A 21,053-nucleotide genomic window follows, 5' to 3' on the forward strand; every position below is an offset into this window, starting at 1 on the left:
AGTGTATCGGCGTATAACACGCACATAGACTTTAGGCTAAAAATTTTAGCCTAAAAAGTGCGTGTTATACACCGATAAAGACGGTATTCATTTATTGATTTATTTTTATTATATACACATACATACATATACACACTTTTATGGACATTTATCAACGGGTTTAGTCAGGTTTTCTTTACTATAATTGTCGCAAAATTGTCGCAACTGCGACTACGCGATTTTTCGTGCAACATTTTGACTGGAAAGCGAGAAAAGCAAGTTTTCCAAAAATTAACTATGTAGTAATAATTTTTAAATGGACTACAGGTAGTCAGGTATTTATTAACTGCGACAGTCGCAACTGCGCAAAAAAAAGTCGCAACAGCGTTAAAAATTGACTAAATTTACTCCAGCTCAAACATGGAGCAGAAAAAGCTACTACCAAAGTAAAAACGGAAAAATTGCTTACGTGAAAGAAAATTATCAACAGGCTGAAACCAGTTGATAAATACGTCACACATAAGCAAAAAAAAAAGTAAGGAAAAAATTACTAAAAAAAAGAATACATAAGCAAACATTGATAAATGTCCCTCTTTATACTTAATTGTTGCCGTAACAATACTACATTTGCCTTGCTTTTGTTTAATGCCAATACCTCCCATGGGCAGGTTATCTTGTTTTAAGTGCATATACTTTGATTATTTTATTAAGAGTATCTTATTAACAGTTTTATCTAATACCTCTGAAATATACTTCTATACATATATATATATACGTTTTATGCTATTTTTTATGCTATTTTGTTATGATATTTTATCATGAGATTCTTTTATGTACCGTATTTTTTGGCGTGTATGTATATCATATTACACTATTTATTCATACACATTACCCCTATACATACCGTATTTATCGGGGTATACCACGCACCGGCCTATAACACGCACCCTCATTTTACCAAGGATATTTGGGTAAAAAAAGTTTTTTACCCAAATATCCATGATAAAATGAGGGTGCGTGTGTGCGCGTGTATACCCCGATACACCCCCAGGAAAGGCAGGGGGAGAGAGGCCGTCGCTGCCCGCTTCTCTCCCCCTGCCTTTCCTGGGGTCTAGAGCGCTGCTGTCGGCCCTTTTCACCCCCTGGTTATCGGCGGCGCTGCCCGTTCTGTCCCCCTGACCAACGGTGCCGGCGCCGATAGCCAGGGGGAGAGAAGCGGCACCGACAGCCAGGGGGAGAGAAGGGGCAGCGGCACCCATTGCCGGCGCCGCTGCCCCGTTGCCTCCCCCCATCCCCGGTGGCATAATTACCTGAGTCGGGTCCGCGCTGCTCCAGGCCTCCGTCGTGCGTCCCCAGCGTCATTGCTATGCATGGCGCGGCGCTCTGACGTCATGCACCGCGCCGTTCAGCGCATAGCAATGACGCCGGGGACGCACGACGGAGGCCTGGAGCAGCGCGGACCTGACTCAGGTAATTATGCGCCCGGGGATGGGGGGAGGCAACGGGGCAGCGGCGCCGGCAATGGGTGCCGCTGCCCCTTCTCTCCCCCTGGCTGTCGGCGCCGCTTCTCTCTCCCTGGCTATCGGCGCCGGCACCGATAGTCAGGGGGACAGAACGGGCAGCGGCGCCGATAACCAGGGGGTGAAAAGGGCCGACAGCAGCGCTCTAGACCCCAGGAAAGGCAGGGGAAGAGAAGCGGGCAGCGATGGCCTCTCTCCCCCTGCCTTTCCTGGGGGTGTATCTGCGTATAACACGCACACAGACTTTAGGCTAAAAATTTTAGCCTAAAAAGTGCGTGTTATACGCCGATAAATACGGTAATTGCGTATGCACCTTATTCCAAGGACTTTATGACTTTACCCCATATGTGTCCTTTTACGACTATAGTACATATGGTACACATATACATATTGTACCAGGTGTAATTGTTCTCTGTAATTGTAGTGGAGTACCGTATATTTATTGAGCTCTCCTACAATTTTCTACATTTACTCCCCTTCTTCTGAGTCTTGGATGTCTACCTATATACACTATAAACACTCTACTGAATGATTAACCCATTACATTCCCCAGCCACCCTCTGTATTCCCCAGCCATCGTTTTCCCTACAAGTACCTGAACATCTATATGGCAATATAATGTACATTACTTCTAGAGTGCTCATATTGTACTGTACTGGAGAAACCACGGTTGCACGGCACTTTCAACAATATGGTCATCAAATTTCTGAGTTACGGTGGCAAGTTGTGGAACAGGTCACTGTTCACACGAATGAAAATTTGAATCGAAAACGCTTGCTTCAACATGAAGCGTTTTGGATTACAGAAGTCGAAACAATACCGAAAGGATTGAATGAATAATGTAGTTTTAATGTCATTCTGTAAGTCCCACACAATATACTTCATGCTGTTTAAATTTTAAGAGTTATTTTAATGTGCAAGTAACAACTATGTCTAGCTAGGATAATTACATGCAGGTGTGGAAGTCTTACTTACCTGTTCATGCTCCCAGCAGTCAATGCACATGAATAAGGGGGTCCGCCCCTGAAACATTGTGCCATGACTGGTGGAACTACTGCTAATGCTGTTTAATTCTGCTGGTAAATATGCTGCAATTTTACCTTTTCAAGACGATTTGAAGTGCAATATGAAAAAAGGAAAAATAAATCCGGAAGAATTTTCCAAAGAAACCGTGAGTTATGATTTAATCTTTTACTCACTTTCATTGCTATATATGGCGTGCGACCAGCATTTGTTTGCCCTACACACGTGTTTGATTGAAGATGCTGCAGAGTGTATATGGAGCTCTAAGGTGTAGTGGCTATCTAGTCAAGAAGTCATTTATATTTGGAACTCAATTGTGCTGCTATATCTGTACCTATATACACTCTACTGAATGATTAACCCATTACATTCCCCAGCCACCCTCTGTATTCCCCAGCCATCGTTTTCCCTACAAGTACCTGAACACCTATATGGCACTATAATGTACATTACTTCTAGAGTGCTCATATTGTACTGTCGCTATAATTTATTATTCATTCTCATGTCCCTTTCTGAGTGTCTCTATACATTTGTAAGCCCCCCATCTAGCACATTTAATGCAGCAGGCACACCTAACTTGCACACCTCATGTATTAGGGCTTGTCCTGATCCAGGGGTGTCAGTCCATCCCAGCCACTTCATTGCAATGTTTGTCAGCTACTCCCAGCCATTACAGTGCAGTGGCTGTCAGCTGCGCTGTTTTAGCATGGATCACAGTGTTTACTAACTGCGATCCATGCGGAAGCCTATTGGCTATGGGTGGTCACCTGAGCGCCGCGCATAGCAACGCATCCTTAGCAACTAGGTGCCGGGACCCAGCCGGAAGCGGCCGCCTGCTCATACACACTGACAGGTGAGCACTTCTGTCACTGTGCCCCACCTGTAAAATAAAGAGCACCTAATCTTCAAAACTACATCTTCAGTCCTATACATTTCTTTATGGTATATGTGTCAAACACACTCCTATGGATGTAGCACCTGCCCACTACATTATGGTACTATTATGAGTCATGCCAACAGTTTTTACCTGTCATGATGTCACTAAGCCCCGCCCCTTAATGTGCATTTTTTTAAATGTATTTATATGTCTGTTTGATGTACAGTAAGCTGTTTGATCTGAGGAAGGGAGGGTACCTCCCGAAACGCGTCATCTCCTTTTTAATTTTTTTTTATACTTAATAAATATGGTTCCTCTGTGAACCTTTTGAACTACATCCTGTCCATCCTCTTTATTCTGAGGGAGCCGCAGCACCATCTTCCAAGGGTTCTCTTTCTAGTTCCTCCTCATACTCTGTATTTTGCAGCATAAGGAATACCAGCCGTAAAGTGTGTTATCTTTCCACCAGGACCATCATCATTGGGGGAGCGCTTTAAAAGAAAAGGCAGCCCTAAACCACTGCTGTTGCCCTTTTATTCTCAGGATCGGTTAGGGTTATAGAAATTAGACCATTACAAACCACAAAGTGATGGCATGTCTTAGAATTACGTTATAAAATGGGCATACCCTTTTAAAGCAATACATAGATAAAATAGAAACTGCACCTGTTTTAGCTGATAAAGAATTTTGGAATGGTCTCCTTCTGTTATCTGATCCAGCATGTCATTCACCATTTTCTTTGCATAACCCCCACAATCTTTAACAAACTCTTGAAGGCTAAAATAAAAGTATATAAGTATAAAACATCACGCAATAGATCTGACACACCATCTTTTTCAGTTTTCTGTTCCTAAGATAAAACAGAAAACTTGAATTAAGCATTGAAATAAGAAAATGATTACAACATAGAAGAAAAGAGTACGGAGCACTCACACGATCAGTATTCTGTGGGATCATCCATCAGGTAAAGTTCCTCTCAGGGTTCTTCTGCAGGGAGCCGGTAGGTGGTTTTGGGGGAGCTCAGACGGCGGCCATGGTCCGTATCGCGCCAATGGGCGCTTCCTACGGCCTGACAAAGCGCCCATTGGCGCGATACGGACTGTGGCCACCGTCTGAGCTCCCCCAAAACCATCTACCGCGTCCCTGCAGAAGAACCCCGAGAGGAACTTCACCTGAGGATCCCACAGAGTACTGATCGTGTGAGTGCTCCGTACTCTTTTCTTCTATGTTGTAATTATTTTACCTATTCTTATAACACGTGCAGCACCACTACCTACGTGAGTACCGGGACCTTTCACAATTCCACTCCGGCTAGCAGCTTAATAGACCATATTGCGATTGTTTTGACAGTATATAATCCAGTGCCAATTCTCAGATTTTTTTCATTCTTCTTTTTTTCTTGTTTGCAATATAGAAATAATAAAATGGCCTAATACAGTTTAAAAACAAATGCCAGTTTTTTTTTTTTTAAAGTGACGTTCAAAGCAAAAAGAAAATTAAAGTAGTCAATAAATTAAAGGGGTTTTCCCATCTTGTAATGGTATCCCCTGTCCACAATACAGGAGATAACTATCCCCTTAGAATGCAGAAGTGGGATGCGACTGCACTTTAACGCTCCATTCATCAGTGTTCAGCTATTTCTGCAGCCTCTGTTGACAATAAATTGAGAATGATTTTTATTATCAATAATTATCAATAATATTAATTAATTATCTCAGCCATTAAGTATTTATTGCTGCACTGTGGTGTGTTTGTTTGTTACTAGTAGAGTAGTATTAGCACTGAAAAAGAAAACTTTGCGCTCCACTGTGGTAGTTAATGCTGCTATGGGATTTTATGTACAATGCATGGTGATATTTGGTTAAAGCAATATGGGTGTTGCACAGTGGTATTTGGTGCTGTATGATAGTTTGGGTTTTTTGTCTACATGGATTGGATGAGCCAGAGTTGAAAAAATTTGCGAAGCCCTTGTTTCGAACTTTGATGGATTGGTGGACTGCCACAGACACAGTAATACCTAACTATGGGTACTTGCCTATAGCGCCCACTTTTACCTTTGATGAATCTCATGGAGGCAAAAGCTTTGGGCTGCTGGAAAGCAACTTAACTTTACCTCTTTCTATCCTACCTCTACCTCAGTCTTTTTCATGATCAAGAACAACTTTTGAAGCCAAATGATACTCACTGTTTCTCCTAATTGCTGAAGGCAAAAGAACTATCCTTGATAGTGTGGTTCATCTCTTCTCTTACAGATTTCTCAATCCTGTTACCAACTACCTTTTTCCTATTGCATCATAACAATATCCACTTTAAAATAGTCAGTCCATTTTAAGACATTTGGTAAATCCCTGAACAGCCCTCTCTAAAGTATCAGTCCAAAAAGTAATCTGCATAACCAGTTAGTTCTCTACACATGGTATTGTTAGATATTCTTCTAAGACTCAGAATAGTATACCAACAATAAAGAAATTTCTTAGTTAAAAAAATATACAATTGATCTATTGGTGAAGTCACAGGGCCCTTGTGACTCACCTTAGATTCTTATTAATAAATACAATTAAAACAAATATACGGCTTAAAACAGTAGAAGGACCAGATAATTGCTGCTTGAAATAAATTTAAATTCAAATGAAAAAGGGTGCCCAAACTGGTAGATAATGTTCAATAGCCATTTGCAATAAAATAAGAATGCAGTTAGGGGCAGAATAGGACTTGTAGTCCTCCCATCAAAATAGACAATCTTGTCCTTATAGTGCACAATGGCCAATAATCCTCCAATATTTCTATATAGGTGGTAAGAAAAGGGAAATATTGCACAGATGTCCACAGTCTTAATAGACCATATGGATGTTATTGCATGAGTGCCCAAATCCAAATATAGTATATGCCAAATAGATCACTGTTGCATAGATGCTCAAAACATACGGCAAAAAGTAATCAGATTAATATCCAGAGTCTGAATGTGTTATATGCCCACTTAGAGTATGACACGATAGTTCACAGTCTTTATATGCAGTAAAGTGCCTCCACTCTGTTAGTAAAACATATAGGACTATTGGTACAGGGTGGTGCACTGCACCTCTCCTAGACAGCAGCGGCCTGCACCACTACAGACAAATGATAGCGGTTTGCACCGCTGGGTGCTGGCTTCTCTCGGCAGATAGCAGAATAGTGATGTAGTAGAGCAGAGATGGATTTGGTCAGCGTCCTTGTGCAGGGCTGGAGCGAGAATCCTTTTGATTGACAGCACACTTTTTGTTGAATCAGAGTTCCAGATCATAAGGGGTATAGATAATCGGAAAATAGCAGAAAATGGGGTCCGTACTGGATGCCACAGGCTACCTTAGGTCCTTTCTTCAGCAGCAAATTATACATATGTTAAATCAAGCTCAATCTGTGTCCTAAATAGGGTATGCTTATCCTTGTCAAGAATGTGATTGTTAAAACATGGCATGGATCAAATGGATTACAAACATATTTGGCAAAAGGATAGCATTAAAGGGGATTTTTTACACCCCTCTGTCCACTCCTCTACACCCGTCACCCATGTACGCTCCTCTACATCCCTCTGTACACTCCTCTACACCCCTCTGTCCACTGCTCTACACCCGTCACCCATGTACGCTCCTCTACATCCCTCTGTACACTCCTCTACACCCCTCTGTCCACTCCTCTACACCCCTTTGTCACCCATGTACACTCCTCTACACCCCTCTGTCCACTCCTCTACACCCGTCACCCATGTCCACTCCTCTACACCCCTCTGTCCACTCCTCTACACCTGTCACCCATGTACGCTCCTCTACACCCCTCTACACCTGTCACCCATGTACACTCCTCTACACCCCTGTCACCCATGTAAGCTCCTCTACATCCCTCTGTACACTCCTCTACACGCCTCTGTCCACTCCTCTACACCCCTGTCACCCATGTACGCTCCTCTACACCCCTGTCACCCATGTACACTCCTCTACACCCCTGTCACCCATGTATGCTCCTCTACACCCCTCTGTACGCTCCTCTACACCCATGTACGCTCCTCTACACCCCTCTGTCCACTCCTCTACACCAGTCACCCATGTGCGCTCCTCTACATCCCTCTGTACACTCCTCTACACCCATCACCCATGTACGCTCCTCTACATCCCTCTGTACACTCCTCTACACCCCTCTGTCCACTCCTCTACACCCGTCACCCATGTACGCTCCTCTACATCCCTCTGTACACTCCTCTACACCCCTCTGTCCACTGCTCTACACCCGTCACCCATGTACGCTCCTCTACATCCCTCTGTACACTCCTCTACACCCCTCTGTCCACTCCTCTACACCCCTTTGTCACCCATGTACACTCCTCTACACCCCTGTCCACTCCTCTACACCCCTCTGTCCACTCCTCTACACCTGTCACCCATGTACGCTCCTCTACACCCCTCTGTGCGCTCCTCTACACCCCTCTACACCTGTCACCCATGTACACTCCTCTACACCCGTCACCCATGTAAGCTCCTCTACATCCCTCTGTACACTCCTCTACACCTCTCTGTCCACTCCTCTACACCCCTGTCACCCATGTACGCTCCTCTACACCCCTGTCACCCATGTACACTCCTCTACACCCGTCACCCATGTAAGCTCCTCTACATCCCTCTGTACACTCCTCTACACCTCTCTGTACACTCCTCTACACCCGTCACCCATGTATGCTCCTCTACACCCATGTACGCTCCTCTACACCCCTCTGTCCACTCCTCTACACCAGTCACCCATGTGCGCTCCTCTACATCCCTCTGTACACTCCTCTACACCCATCACCCATGTACGCTCCTCTACATCCCTCTGTACACTCCTCTACATCCCTCTGTCCACTCCTCTACACCCGTCACCCATGTACGCTCCTCTACATCCCTCTGTACACTCCTCTACACCCCTATGTCCACTCCTCTACACCCGTCACCCATGTACGCTCCTCTACATCCCTCTGTCCACTCCTCTACACCCCTCTGTCCACTCCTCTACACCCGTCACCCATGTACGCTCCTCTACATCCCTCTGTCCACTCCTCTACACCCGTCACCCATGTACGCTCCTCTACATCCCTCTGTCCACTCCTCTACACCCCTCTGTCCACTCCTCTACACCCCTGTCACCCATGTACGCTCCTCTACATCCCTCTGTACACTCCTCTACACCCCTCTGTCCACTCCTCTACACCCGTCACCCATGTACGCTCCTCTACACCCCTGTCACCCATGTACACTCCTCTACACCCCTCTGTACACTCCTCTACACCCGTCACCCATGTATGCTCCTCTACACCCCGTCACCCATGTACACTCCTCTACACCCCTCTGTCCCCTCCTCTACACCCCTCTGTCCCCTCCTCTACACCCCTGTCACCCATGTACGCTCCTCTACACCCCTGTCACCCATGTACACTCCTCTACACCCCTCTGTACATTCCTCTACACCCCTGTCAACCATGTACGCTCCTCTACACCCCTCTGTACGCTCCTCTACACCCGTCACCCATGTACGCTCCTCTACACCCCTCTGTACATTCCTCTACACCCTTGTCAACCATGTACGCTCCTCTACACCCCTCTGTACGCTCCTCTACACCCCTGTCCCCCATGTACGCTCCTCTACACCCCTCTGTACATTCCTCTACACCCCTGTCACCCATGTACGCTCCTCTACACCCCTCTGTACGCTCCTCTACACCCGTCACCCATGTACGCTCCTCTACACCCCTGTCAACCATGTACGCTCCTCTACACCCCTCTGTACACTCCCCTCAACCCTTTTGTCACCCATGTCCACTCTTCTACACCCCTCTGTAACCCATGTAAAAAAAGTTCGGCGCCTAATAGGTTTGTTCTGCAGGTTTAACGGTGAAGAATTGTGTGTGGAAGAAATTGTGATGATGGCCGGGACCAGATGGAGAAGAGAAGGCAACGTTGCGAATTAGAGAAGACGTGATTGGTTTTCTTACAGTTTTTTTTTTTTGCTGGTCAGCCTCGGTAGCCGTGCCCCGCGAAAAATTTTTTTTTGAGGTGCGCTCCGACCCGAAAAAGGTTGGGAAACACTGATCTGTTTTTGCATTTTAGTTTTTTCCTCCTTACTTTTAAAAAATCATAACTCTCAATTTTGCACCTAAAAATACATATGATGGCTTATTTTTTGCGCCACCAATTTTACTTTGTAATGACGTCAGTCATTTTACCCAAAAATGTACGGCAAAATGAAAAAAAAATAATAATTGTGAGACCAAATAGAAAAACAAAACAAAAAACATTTTGTAACTTTTAGGGGCTCCCGTTTCTACACAGTACATTTTTTGGTGTTCTCTTTATTCTGTAGGTCCATACGATTAAAATTATACCCTACTTATGTAGGTTTGATTTTGTTGTATTTCTGGAAAAAAAATCACAACTACATGCAGGAAAATGTATATGTTTAAAATTGTCATCTTCTGACCCCTATAACTTTTTTATTTTTCCACGCACGGTGTGGTGTGAGGGCTAATTTTTTGCGTCATGATCTGAAGTTTTTAGCGATACCATTTTTGAATTGATAGGACTTATTGATCACTTTTTTTTTTGCGTGTACGCCATTGACCGTGCGGTTTAAGTAACGATATATTTTCATAATTCAGACATTTCCGCACGCGGTGATACCACATGTTTATTATTTTTATACACACAGTTTTTTTTTTTTATGGGAAAAGGGGGGTGATTCAAACTTTTATTAGGGAAGGTGTTAAACGATCTTTATTCACTTTTTTTTGCAGTGTTATAGCTCCCATAGGGGGCTATAACACTGCACACACTGATCTTTTACATTGATCAGTGGTTTCTCATAGGAAACCACTGATCGATGATTCTGCCGCTTGACTGCTCATGCCTGGATCTCAGGCACTGAGCAGTCATTCGGCGATAGGACAGCATGGAGACAGGTAGGGACCCTCCGGCTGTCCTGTAAGCTGTTCGGGATGCAGCGATTTCATCACGGCAGTCCCATTGCAGCGATCCCGAACAGCTCCCTGAGCTAACCGGCATTGTTTTACTTTCACTTTAGATGCGGCGTTCAACTAGAGGCGGAGCACATCACACGTCGCTGGCCCTGTGGTCGCCAGTAATCAGACCCGGAGCGAACAAGCTCCGGGGATGGATTATAAACGGGATGCCGTGTGCAAGATCACGGGGGTCCCCAGCGGCGGGACTCCCGCGATCAGCCATCTTATCCCCTATCCTTTGGATACTGTTGAATGTGCTGACAACACAATCACACAAAAATTATCAATGGAAATCAAATTTATCAACCCATGGACTGGATATGGAGTCAAACGCAAAATCAATATGGAAAACCACACTACAGTTGGTTTAACTTTGATGTAATGTCCTAAAAACAAGTAAAAGTGAGGCTCCGTAGTGTGTGTGGCCTCCATGTGCCCGTATGACCTCCCTACAATGCCTGGGCATGCTCCTGATGAGGTGACGGATGGTCTCCTGGGGGATGTCCTCCCAAACCTGGACTAAAGCATCCGCCAACTCCTGGACAGTCTGTGGTGCAACATGGCATTGATGGATGGAGCGAGACATGATGTCCCAGAGGTGCTCAAATCGGATTCAGGTCTGGGGAATGGGCGGGCCAGTCCATAGCATCAATGCCTTCCTCTTGCAGGAACTGGAATCAAAACAGGATGACCGTAAATTCAGGAGTTAGTCCGGCACAGAGAGGTTAACTGATGGTTCCTCTCTGCGCCGGACTAACTCCTGAATTTACGGTCATCCTGTTTTGATTCTACTTCTACCCAGGAGGGGTGCAGTGGACCTATCCATATATTCATTCTATACTTTACCTTGTTGTGTGTGGGCGCACAACCAACTCTGGTATGCAGCTTGGGAATTATCTTCCCCCACTAACAAGATCTGCTGATCCCATACATGAGGCGTACATACTCCCTCTCTCTTGCAGGAACTGCTGACACACTCCAGCCACATGAGGTCTAGCATTGTCTTGCATTAGGAGGAACCCAGGGCCAACCGCACCAGAATATGGTCTAACAAGGGGTCTGAGAATCTCATCTCGGTACCTAATGGCAGTCAGGCTACCTCTGGCAAGCACATGGAGGGATGTGTGGCCCCCAAATGAAATGCCACCCCACACAATTACTGACCCACCGCCAAACCGGTCATGCTGGGGGATGTTTCAGGCAGCAGAACAATCTCCACGACGTCTCCAAACTGTCACATGTGCTCAGTGTGAACCTGCATTCATCTGTGAAGAGCGCCAGTGTCGAATTTGCCAATCTTGGTGTTCTCTGGCAAATGCCAAACATCCTGCACAGTGTTGGGCTGTAAGCACAACCCCCACCTGTGGACGTCGGGCCCTCATACTGCCCTCATGGAGTCTGTTTCTGACATTTTGAGTGCACATTTCTGGCCTGCTGGAAGTAACTTTGCTGGCCTCTGGCAGTGCTCCTCCTTGCACAAAGGCGGAGGCAACTGTCCTGCTGCTGGGTTGTTGCCCTCCTACGGCCTCCTCCATGTCTCCTGCCTGTCTCCTGGTAGCGCCTCCATGCCCTGGACACTGGCCTCCATGCTCTGGACACTACGCTGACAGACACAGCAAACCTTCTTGCCACAGCTCGCATTGATGTGCCATCCTGGATGAGCTGCACTACCTGAGCCACTTGTGTGGGTTGTAGACTCGGTCTCATGCTACCACTAGAGTGAAGGCACCGCCAGCCTCCGAAAGTGACCAAAACATCAGCCAGGAAGCATAGGAACTGAGAAGTGGTCTGTGGTCACCACCTGCAGAAGTACTCTGTTATTGGGGGGGCGTCTTGCTAATTGCCTATAATTTCCAACTGTTGTCTGTTCCATTTGCACAACAGCATGTGAAATTGATTGTCAATCAGTGTTGCTTCTTGAGTGGACAGTGTGATTTCACAGAAGTGTGATTGACTTGGAGTTACATTGTGTTGTTTAAGTGTTCCCTTTATTTTTTTGAGCAGTGTATGTTTGTGATCGATTTGATCCATGCTGTGTTTTAACAACCGCATTATTGACAAGGATGAGCATACCCTATTTAAGACACAGATTGATTTTACATTATATGTAGCATTTTCTGCTGAAGAAAGGACCTAAAGTGGTCCTGAAATGCGTTCAGCCTGTGGCATACAGTATAGACCCCACTTGGTGCTATTTTCCTATCATCTATACCCGTTATGATCTGTAACTCTGATCCAACAAAAAGTGCCCTGTCAATCAAAAGGAATCTCACGCCAGCCCTGCACGAAGACGCCGACCAAATCCATCTCTGCTCTACTACATCGCTATTCTACTATCTGCCAATAGAGGACAGAACCCAGCAGCGCAAACCGCTATCATCAGCGAAGGACGCTGCTAGCTGCGGATTAGTGTCTAGCGGTGCAGACCGCTATCTGCGTGCAAACTATTCTTGCACGCTCCACCACCTAGACTATCTCTACGGTACTCCGACACCTAAGTTCGTATTTCCGTCTATCCAGGAGAGGTGCAGTGCACCAACCTGTATCAATTGTCCTATATGTTTTACTAACGGAGTGGAGGCACTTTACTGCATATAAAGACTGTGAACTATCAGGTCATACTCATCTAAGTGGGCATATCACACATTCAGACAGCGGATATCAGTCTAATGACTTTTGGCCGTATGTTATATTTATAAATTGAGCATCTATGCATCAGTGATCTATTTGGCATATACTATATTTGGATGCTCATGCAATAACATCCATATGGTCTATTAAGACTGTGGACATCTGTGCAAGATTACCGTTTTCTTACCACCTATACAGAAATATTGGAGGATTATAGGCCATTGTGCACTATAAAGACAAGATTGTCTACTTTGATCGGAGGACTATAAGTCCCATACTGCCCCTAACTGTACTCTTATTTTATTGCAAATGCAGTTTGGGCACCCTTTTTAATTTGAATTTATTTCAAGCAGCAATTATCTGGTCCTTCTACTGTTTTAAGCTGTATATTTGTTTTAATTGTATTTATTAATAAAAAATGTAGGTGAGTCACAAGGGCCCTGTGACTTCACCAATAGATGAATTGTATATTTTTTGAACTAATAAATGTTTTTATTGCCGATATCCATTTAAAACTTTGAGCACTGTATTATTGTCTATTTTTTTATATTACATTCTTTTTGTTATTTCAGAATAGTATATGTCGATTCTAACACAGTAGGGAGTACCCATAACCTGTCCCCCATGATCCTTACCTCGCGCTTTATTCCCCTCTTTCTTCCCTATCCATTTCTATCAGGACCAACCTCAAGTTCTAGGTCATCCTAGACAAAGGGACAGGAATGTTTTTCTGTGTTGCTTGTTTATGAGGAAATCTTAAAATGTATCCACCCCTTTAGTGAGGGGAGGCTTATCTTGTTTTCCCTTCCCCCACACACACACACTACGTAGGAGTTATTCTGTATAAGTCTTCTTTCTTGACATGTACAATGCAAATTTTTTTTAAATGAATTGGAAGAAAACAAAAAAAAAACAAAAAAAACCTCCCTAACTGAAATACCTAGACACTTGGAAATTTTTAAAATCATTTTAACTGAAAACGAATTAGACGAAAATATTTGATTATAAAATCCAGCCACAAAATTATTTGTGTGTGCAAAGTCTATATTAATATCTTGGCACAAGGACAGTTTACTATGACCATACATACCTATTCCATTTGAAATTGTACAGCTACTACTACTATTTGTGGCACATGCGCATCTTATATGGAATTGAAAAGACATAGTAATTATAGCCTCATGACCAGTCTCCCTTTCCCAGCTACTGAAAAATACCCCCACGGCATGATGCTGCCACTGTTGGGTTTATAATATATTGATATATTGAACGCTATATCTATACTCATATGCCTTTGCTGAAATGATAAGAGATGCTATTACAGAAGAACTTTGCTTTCCTTAATTCAAAACATTTCAGCTGCTCTTTGCACGTAATCAAGAACCTTGCGATGGAGATTATGGAAGCAAGAAGTCTGAACATTGGGCTTTGTGGAAAAATGCAGAAATCTCAAGCTAGAGGGCTTGCAAAATAAAGACTTATGCTGCGCCACGCTCAAATGACTAATCAGCACATAGAATAATGCATAGTTTTACCCTTCAACCCATATATACATCAGAATGCTATCTGCTCTTGACTCCGAATAGAGGCCTTGAGACTACTCCAAACGGGAGTAGGAAGACTAAACATCTGACTAACAGAGAACTTTTGCCAAGAAATTAATGGACACTAGATTTGCTAATATATACGGACACACAGTTTGATTGGTTGTTCAAATATTAACATATTAATTGTGATGTCATAACTATCCCTCCTTCTTTGCACAATGTAAAAACCAACCGTTTTTCCTGAATTAAAAGAGAACTCCCTGGGATACCGAGGAGGGAACTCATACCAACATGGCATGGTGTGAATTTTCTTATGTCGACAGTCGGCAAAAATAGTACAGCGGTAGTCACTCACAGATTAAGGCTGCACATTAACTAATCCTTAACAGTTGGTGGCAGCGGTGGGACGGCCGGAACCACACTCGAGGGAAGATACGAATCCAGTGGAGCGACACTTTGAGCCGCCTGAGGCAACCCATTATTACCCAAACTAGGGGAGTGATCAACCCCACGGAAAACACGGTAAGTCTGCTAATTTTATGAATCTGTGCTCTTACATGTGTTTTTTGGGTAGTTTTGTGGGAGTCTGGACAGCCCAGGTCGACCCTCTAGATTTAAGATCTTCCCGCTGTGTTGTTCTCTGTTTTTTTAGTCACTTGTGATTGACTGCCGCTTTAAATAGGTTAGGAAGACAAATGCAGAGATTTTTCCTTTTGCCACAAACTTGTAGCTTATAAAAACAATTTTTTTTTCTCTCTTACTTGAGCTGTAAATTCCTTATCTGAGAAGCAGATACGGTGTGCTGTAGCAAGGTCACATCCGTTTCATAATGTAAACAGGAGGATTTAACTGTGAGAAAGACTCATTGGGACTTTTGATTCTTTAAAAAATCCAGCTTTTTTTCCTCTTCTTCCCGAAAGTTCGGATTTAACCCCTTAAGGACTTAGGACGTGATTGTACGTCCTAAGCCCGCTCCCGGTGTTAAAAACGGGGTCACATCGTGACCCCGCATCACATCGAGTCGGTCCCAGCTGCTAATCATAGCCGGGACCCTGGGCTAACAGCGCGCGGCATCGATCAAAGTTGACCACCGCGTCTGAAAGTAAAAGTAAATGCTTCCCGGCAGCTCAGTTGGGCTGATGGGGACATCGCGATAAAACTGCAATGTTACGATCAGCTGGGACACAGGCGGAGGTTTCCTTACCTGTGTCCGCAGCGTCCGATCGGGGATTGATTGCTCCAAGCCTGAACTACAGGCTTGAGCAATCGAGCCCCTATCTCGCTGATCTGTGCAGAGCTATGGCTCTGCAGGGATCAGCATAGGAGATGAGTGTGTGCAGTGCTATAGCTCCCTATGGGAGCTAAAGCACTGCAAAAAAAAGTGAAAAAAAAAGTTAACAAAGGCCATTTAACCCCTTCCCTAATAAAAGTTCAAATCACCCCCCTTTTCCCATAAGAAAAAACTGTGTAAATAAAAATAAAAATTAACATATGTGGTATCACCGCGTGTGTAAATGTGTGAACTATAAAAATATATCATTAATTAAACCGCAAGGGCAATGGCGTACGTGCAAAAAAATTCCAAAGTCCAAAATAACGTATTTTTGGTCGCTTTTTATATAATGAAAAAATGAATAAAAAGCGATCAAAAAGTCCGATCAATACAAAAATTGTACCGCTAAAAATGTCAGATCACGGTGCAAAAAATGAGCCCTCAAAGACCCATACGCAGAAAAATAAAAAAAAGTTATAGGGGTCAGAAGATGACAATTTTAAACGTATAAATTTCCATGCATGTAGTTATGATTTTTTCCAGAAGTACGACAAAATCAAATCGATATAAGTAGGGTATAATTTTAGTTGTATGGACCTACAAAATAAAATCAGGTGTCATTTTTACTGAAAAATGTACTGCATAGAAACGGAAGCCCCCAAAAAGTTACAAAATGGTGTTTATTCTTCAATTTCGTCGCACAATATTTTTTTTTTCCATGTCGCTGTAGATTTTTGGGTAAAATGACTGATGTCACTGCAAAGTAGAATCAGTGACGCAAAAAATAAGCCATCATATGGATTTTTAGGTGCAAAATAGAAAGGGTTATGATTTTTAAAAGGTAAGGAGGAAAAAACGAAAGTTCAAAAGCCGAAAACCCCTCAGTCCTTAAGGGGTTAATTTAATTTTTGATTTTTATAATCTAGTGGATTTGGGTCAAGGTAGCGAAGTGATGTAGATTTTTTGAGTTCTAGGTTCTCTAATCACATCTTTTGGGGTACGATAAGCTGATAGCTTCAGAAGATAGTAGTGGCCAGTAAATAGCTTCAGATAGTATTGGATCAAGGGTTAGGTGCTCCCGTAGCTTTTGAATGATATTAGTAATGCATAAGAGTAGCAGATTATAATAGCATCATATACACTGTGGTCGTCACCACAACGCCCCTTTTCTGTTTGGTGTTTAGTATCAATTGTTTGGCCAATCCACTGTGAGTTTTTGTTAATAGGGCAACTTGCAACCCTCTCTCTACCTGAGACTTTAAAAAAAGCTTTGAAATAGTTCAGTTTTTGCATTGATAGACTTTTAGAGATAGAGATGAATACTGTACCGTCTTTGTTTAAAAGTCAGACTGCTTCTGTCCCTGGATATTTAGAGGCACGTGCAATAGTCATGCACAGGGAAGGGAAGAAGCATCTTGAAGAAATGAAGAAACTTATGTATATATGTGGCATTCATGAGAGGGGCAGATTACACCCAGACTTATGGGCTGACGCCATTAAGCAGTATAGGGGAATATTGGAGGATAATGATTTGTTGGCTGCTGCCCAAGCTTGGTATCGTACATCATGTTCCATAACAAAAGAATAATATATAGAGATGGAATGTAGAGATGAGAAGGAGAATATACCTGTATATTTGTATTACAAAGATAAAGACCTGCCACCCCCATATAAAGACTGTGAATCTAACTGTTGGGTGTGTCCCCATTGTGGCCATCAAAACCTGCCCTCAGCTGAGAACTGTGTTTCTTGTAGCCAAGCCCGGCCCTTAACTGATCCTCCATGTACTCTCAAAATAGTCTCCACCCAAAAATGTCCCCGCCCCACAATATCACATGTCATCTCCTTCCACTGGCAGCCATATTGGAGTGCCAGGAAGTGTGGCTCTCCCCACTTACTGTACTGGCAGCCATATTGGAGGTCCAGGAAGTGTGGCAAAATCCATTTCCTGTGCTGTCAGCCATCTTGGTTCACCCAATCTACTTACTCCATGTAATAAGCCCTCATCCAGTATATCCAAACAGAACTTGGCCGTTGCTGGAAGGTTTCCAAATGGAACTTCCTCTAGTGCTGAAGCACTTGATCTCTTTCCAGGCATGACTCAGGATGGGGGTTACTTTGTACGTAATGATGAGCTCACTGGCCTATCCCCAAGTCAAACCTACACACCACCGGATCAGACCTCACCGGAAAGCTCTGTATTTCATTCTGCTGATAGTTGCTGTCCATCACCAAGAAGTCAGACCTCTGTACCCAGTGAAGACAGTCATCCAGACAGAGATGAACTCCAGGAACAGTTTAACTCTCCTACGGATGATGATCATGATCATCATCCATCCATCATCAATCATCCTCATCCATCATCAATCCATCATCCTCAATCCATCATCCTCAATCCATCATCCTCAATCCATCATCCTCAATCCATTATCCTCAATCCATCATCCTCAATCCATCATCCTCAATCCATCATCCTCAATCCATCATCCTCAATCCATCATCCTCAATCCATCATCCTCAATCCATCATCCTCAATCCATCATCCTCAATCCATCATCCTCAATCCATCATCCTCAATCCATCATCCTCAATCCATCATCCTCAATCCATCATCCTCATCCATCATCCTCATCCATATCCATCATCCTCATCCATCCTCATCACCATCATCATCACCATCACCATTCCCTAGAAAACATACTACTTTCACTTGTTGATACAATCACACCTACTGTGGTGCAATTTCTTGAGCCTCCTAACAGTAACATGTACCAAACCAAAACAGCAGATATGGTGTCTGAATCTTTTCAACCGGCCCTTGGAACAAAGATCTGGAATAAAACCCTACTCCGGATTGGCATTGGTTCCATGGAAACCCAGCGAGTGCAAGCTATAGTTAACCCTGCAAATTCATATCTTCAGCCTACTGATGGACTTGCTGCTGGCTTAGTGCAGGCAGGGGGGAATAGTATACAGCATGACTCTGATCTGTTGGTACTACAACAAGGGCCCATTTCAACCTCCCAACTGGCCATTACAGGTTCTGGGACACTGCCCTGCAACATGATAATACATGTTGTTGGTCCCAGCTATTCCTCTGCCCAGCATGATGCCTGCATAAGGCAGCTTCAGTCCACAATGGACCACATTCTTGATCTAGCTGGAGAGAAGAAAATTTCCTCCCTGGCCATTCCACCCATCAGCTCTGGACTCTTTGGATTTCCTGCTAATATCTGTGCCAATGCAATAGTGTCCAGTATTAAACATCACAAGCCAATACCAACATTGCAAGAAATCAGGCTTATCTCTAAAACATAAGAAACAGTCCAAGCTCTGGTGGATGCCGTCAATGTGTTCAAGAAACCTAACCTCTTGGTTAAACACCCAATGCCACGTGATTCAGATAACCTACAACATGGATTATCCAGATCCACACCAACTGAACTTTTGCCCACACAGCCTAATGATTGCAGAGATCTCCTGCATAGTTTTGGAGAATCCAGTCCGCCGCAAACTATGTCAATACCACTTACCTATGGTGGTATTAAAGGGTCTGAAAAACCTCTTTCAGAATCTCTTTATATATATGTTGCATTTACCTCGGTGCAAGTAAATAATCTTGTAGCCCAACTACCTGACCCAGAGAAACAGCCAATGCCTTTCTGCAGAAGAATCAAGCAAATCCAACAAACGTATTCATTAGTATGGAAGGATTTATATAATCTAGTCTCTATCAGAACTGGAGACACCTTCTGGCCTATCATTTCCGCCAGCATTGACAGCTCTGCTATTGTTGACAAGGAAACATACTCTTCTGGAATAGAATTCTGCTGACAACTACAAGCCTGGGCCAAAGACAGACTAGCTTCAAGCTCCCCTAATTTCTCTGATGCCTCTCAGGAACCTAGGGAATCAGCTGAAGAGTTTTTCTCCAGACTACTTAATCTGTTCCAGGATCAAGGTTATGACCTAGGAAACAAATTCCATAAGAAACTCTTCATTAGCACCTTTGTTACTGGCCTCCACGATGCTAAGGAAAGACTTACGGACACTAGGCCTGAATATGTGACATTTGAACCAAAACAGCTTTCACTCATTGTCGAAGCTATTGAAAAACAAACGGGAGTGGCACCTACTAAGAAGAACTCTGAAGGGGCAATCCGTCAAGATGCACTTGCAATGTAAAATGGAGCAACCCAACCGCAAACTACTCAATACCTGATTCAGAATTATGACCCTCAGGACCGAACTGTTTCTCCTCAGAACCGTGTTTGGAATGATGCACAACGAAGACCATCTGGCAAAACGATAATCTGCTACAGATGTGGTAAAATTGGACATGTCCAGCGAAACTGCAGAACCAGGCTTCATCCTTCTAACTACCGAATGGATTCAGCCACTGCAAGGCCAATGAAGTCACAAAACCGCGATAATATGGACCAACGGCGATCTGGACCTCTCATTGGACACCCAGGATGAGTCAGCGGTGAAGACCCGACAACAGAATAACTCAAGAGAATCCAGCTAATTTAATCCCGGATAGAAATTGTACTCAAAGCCACAAATAAATATGAGGATGATGGGATGCACCTTGAATTATCCTAACCACTTACACCTGAAGAACTTTGTGTCCTGCAAGCCTCTCCACTGATGGTCATGAACATTCCAACAAAGACTATACCAGAAGTCCATCTACAACAAATTCCTGACTGTGTCTGGTCCAAAAGCCCAGATGATATTGGACTCTTGCCTGTTCCACCTGTTAAGGTCTTCTTAAAACCCAGATCCAAGATACCTAGAGTACCCCAGTATCCGCTCAAAGCAAACCAAGAAACTTCTCTTTCTGAACAAATAGCAACCTCTTCTCAAGAATGGAGCCTTAATCAAATGTGTTTCCCCAGCAAACACTTCTTTGTTTCCAGTAAAGAAAAAGAAACCAAAATGACAACCTGAGAAGTTCCGCATGGTACATGACCTTTATGCCATTAATGCTGCCACAGTTCTGGATACTCCCATTGTTCCCAACCCTCATACTCTGCTCAGCTCGATACCATCAGATGCCAAGTTTTTGACTGTTCTGGACTTAGCCAATGCTTTCTTCAGCGTTCCTTTGCATCCAGACTGCCAATACCTCTTTGCCTTTACTCAACAAGGAGGACAATACACCGGGACACACTTGCCACAG

The 21,053-nt window shown here is 43.8% G+C and overlaps 1 protein-coding gene across 4 annotated transcripts in view; it reads right to left on the reverse strand.

The window, feature by feature from the left end:
- BRD9 (bromodomain containing 9) overlaps positions 1-21,053 on the reverse strand; it is a 284,425-nt gene that overhangs the window by 38,890 nt on the left and 224,482 nt on the right. For all 4 annotated transcript variants that reach the window (XM_056520202.1, XM_056520201.1, XM_056520200.1 and 1 more), the window contains exon 13: positions 4,065-4,176. In XM_056520202.1, the coding sequence (XP_056376177.1) occupies positions 4,065-4,176 (112 nt within the window). The remainder of the gene's footprint in view (positions 1-4,064; positions 4,177-21,053) is intronic.

Source organism: Hyla sarda, chromosome 5 (assembly GCF_029499605.1).
Source record: "Hyla sarda isolate aHylSar1 chromosome 5, aHylSar1.hap1, whole genome shotgun sequence".
In the NCBI taxonomy this organism is placed as follows: domain Eukaryota; kingdom Metazoa; phylum Chordata; class Amphibia; order Anura; family Hylidae; genus Hyla; species Hyla sarda.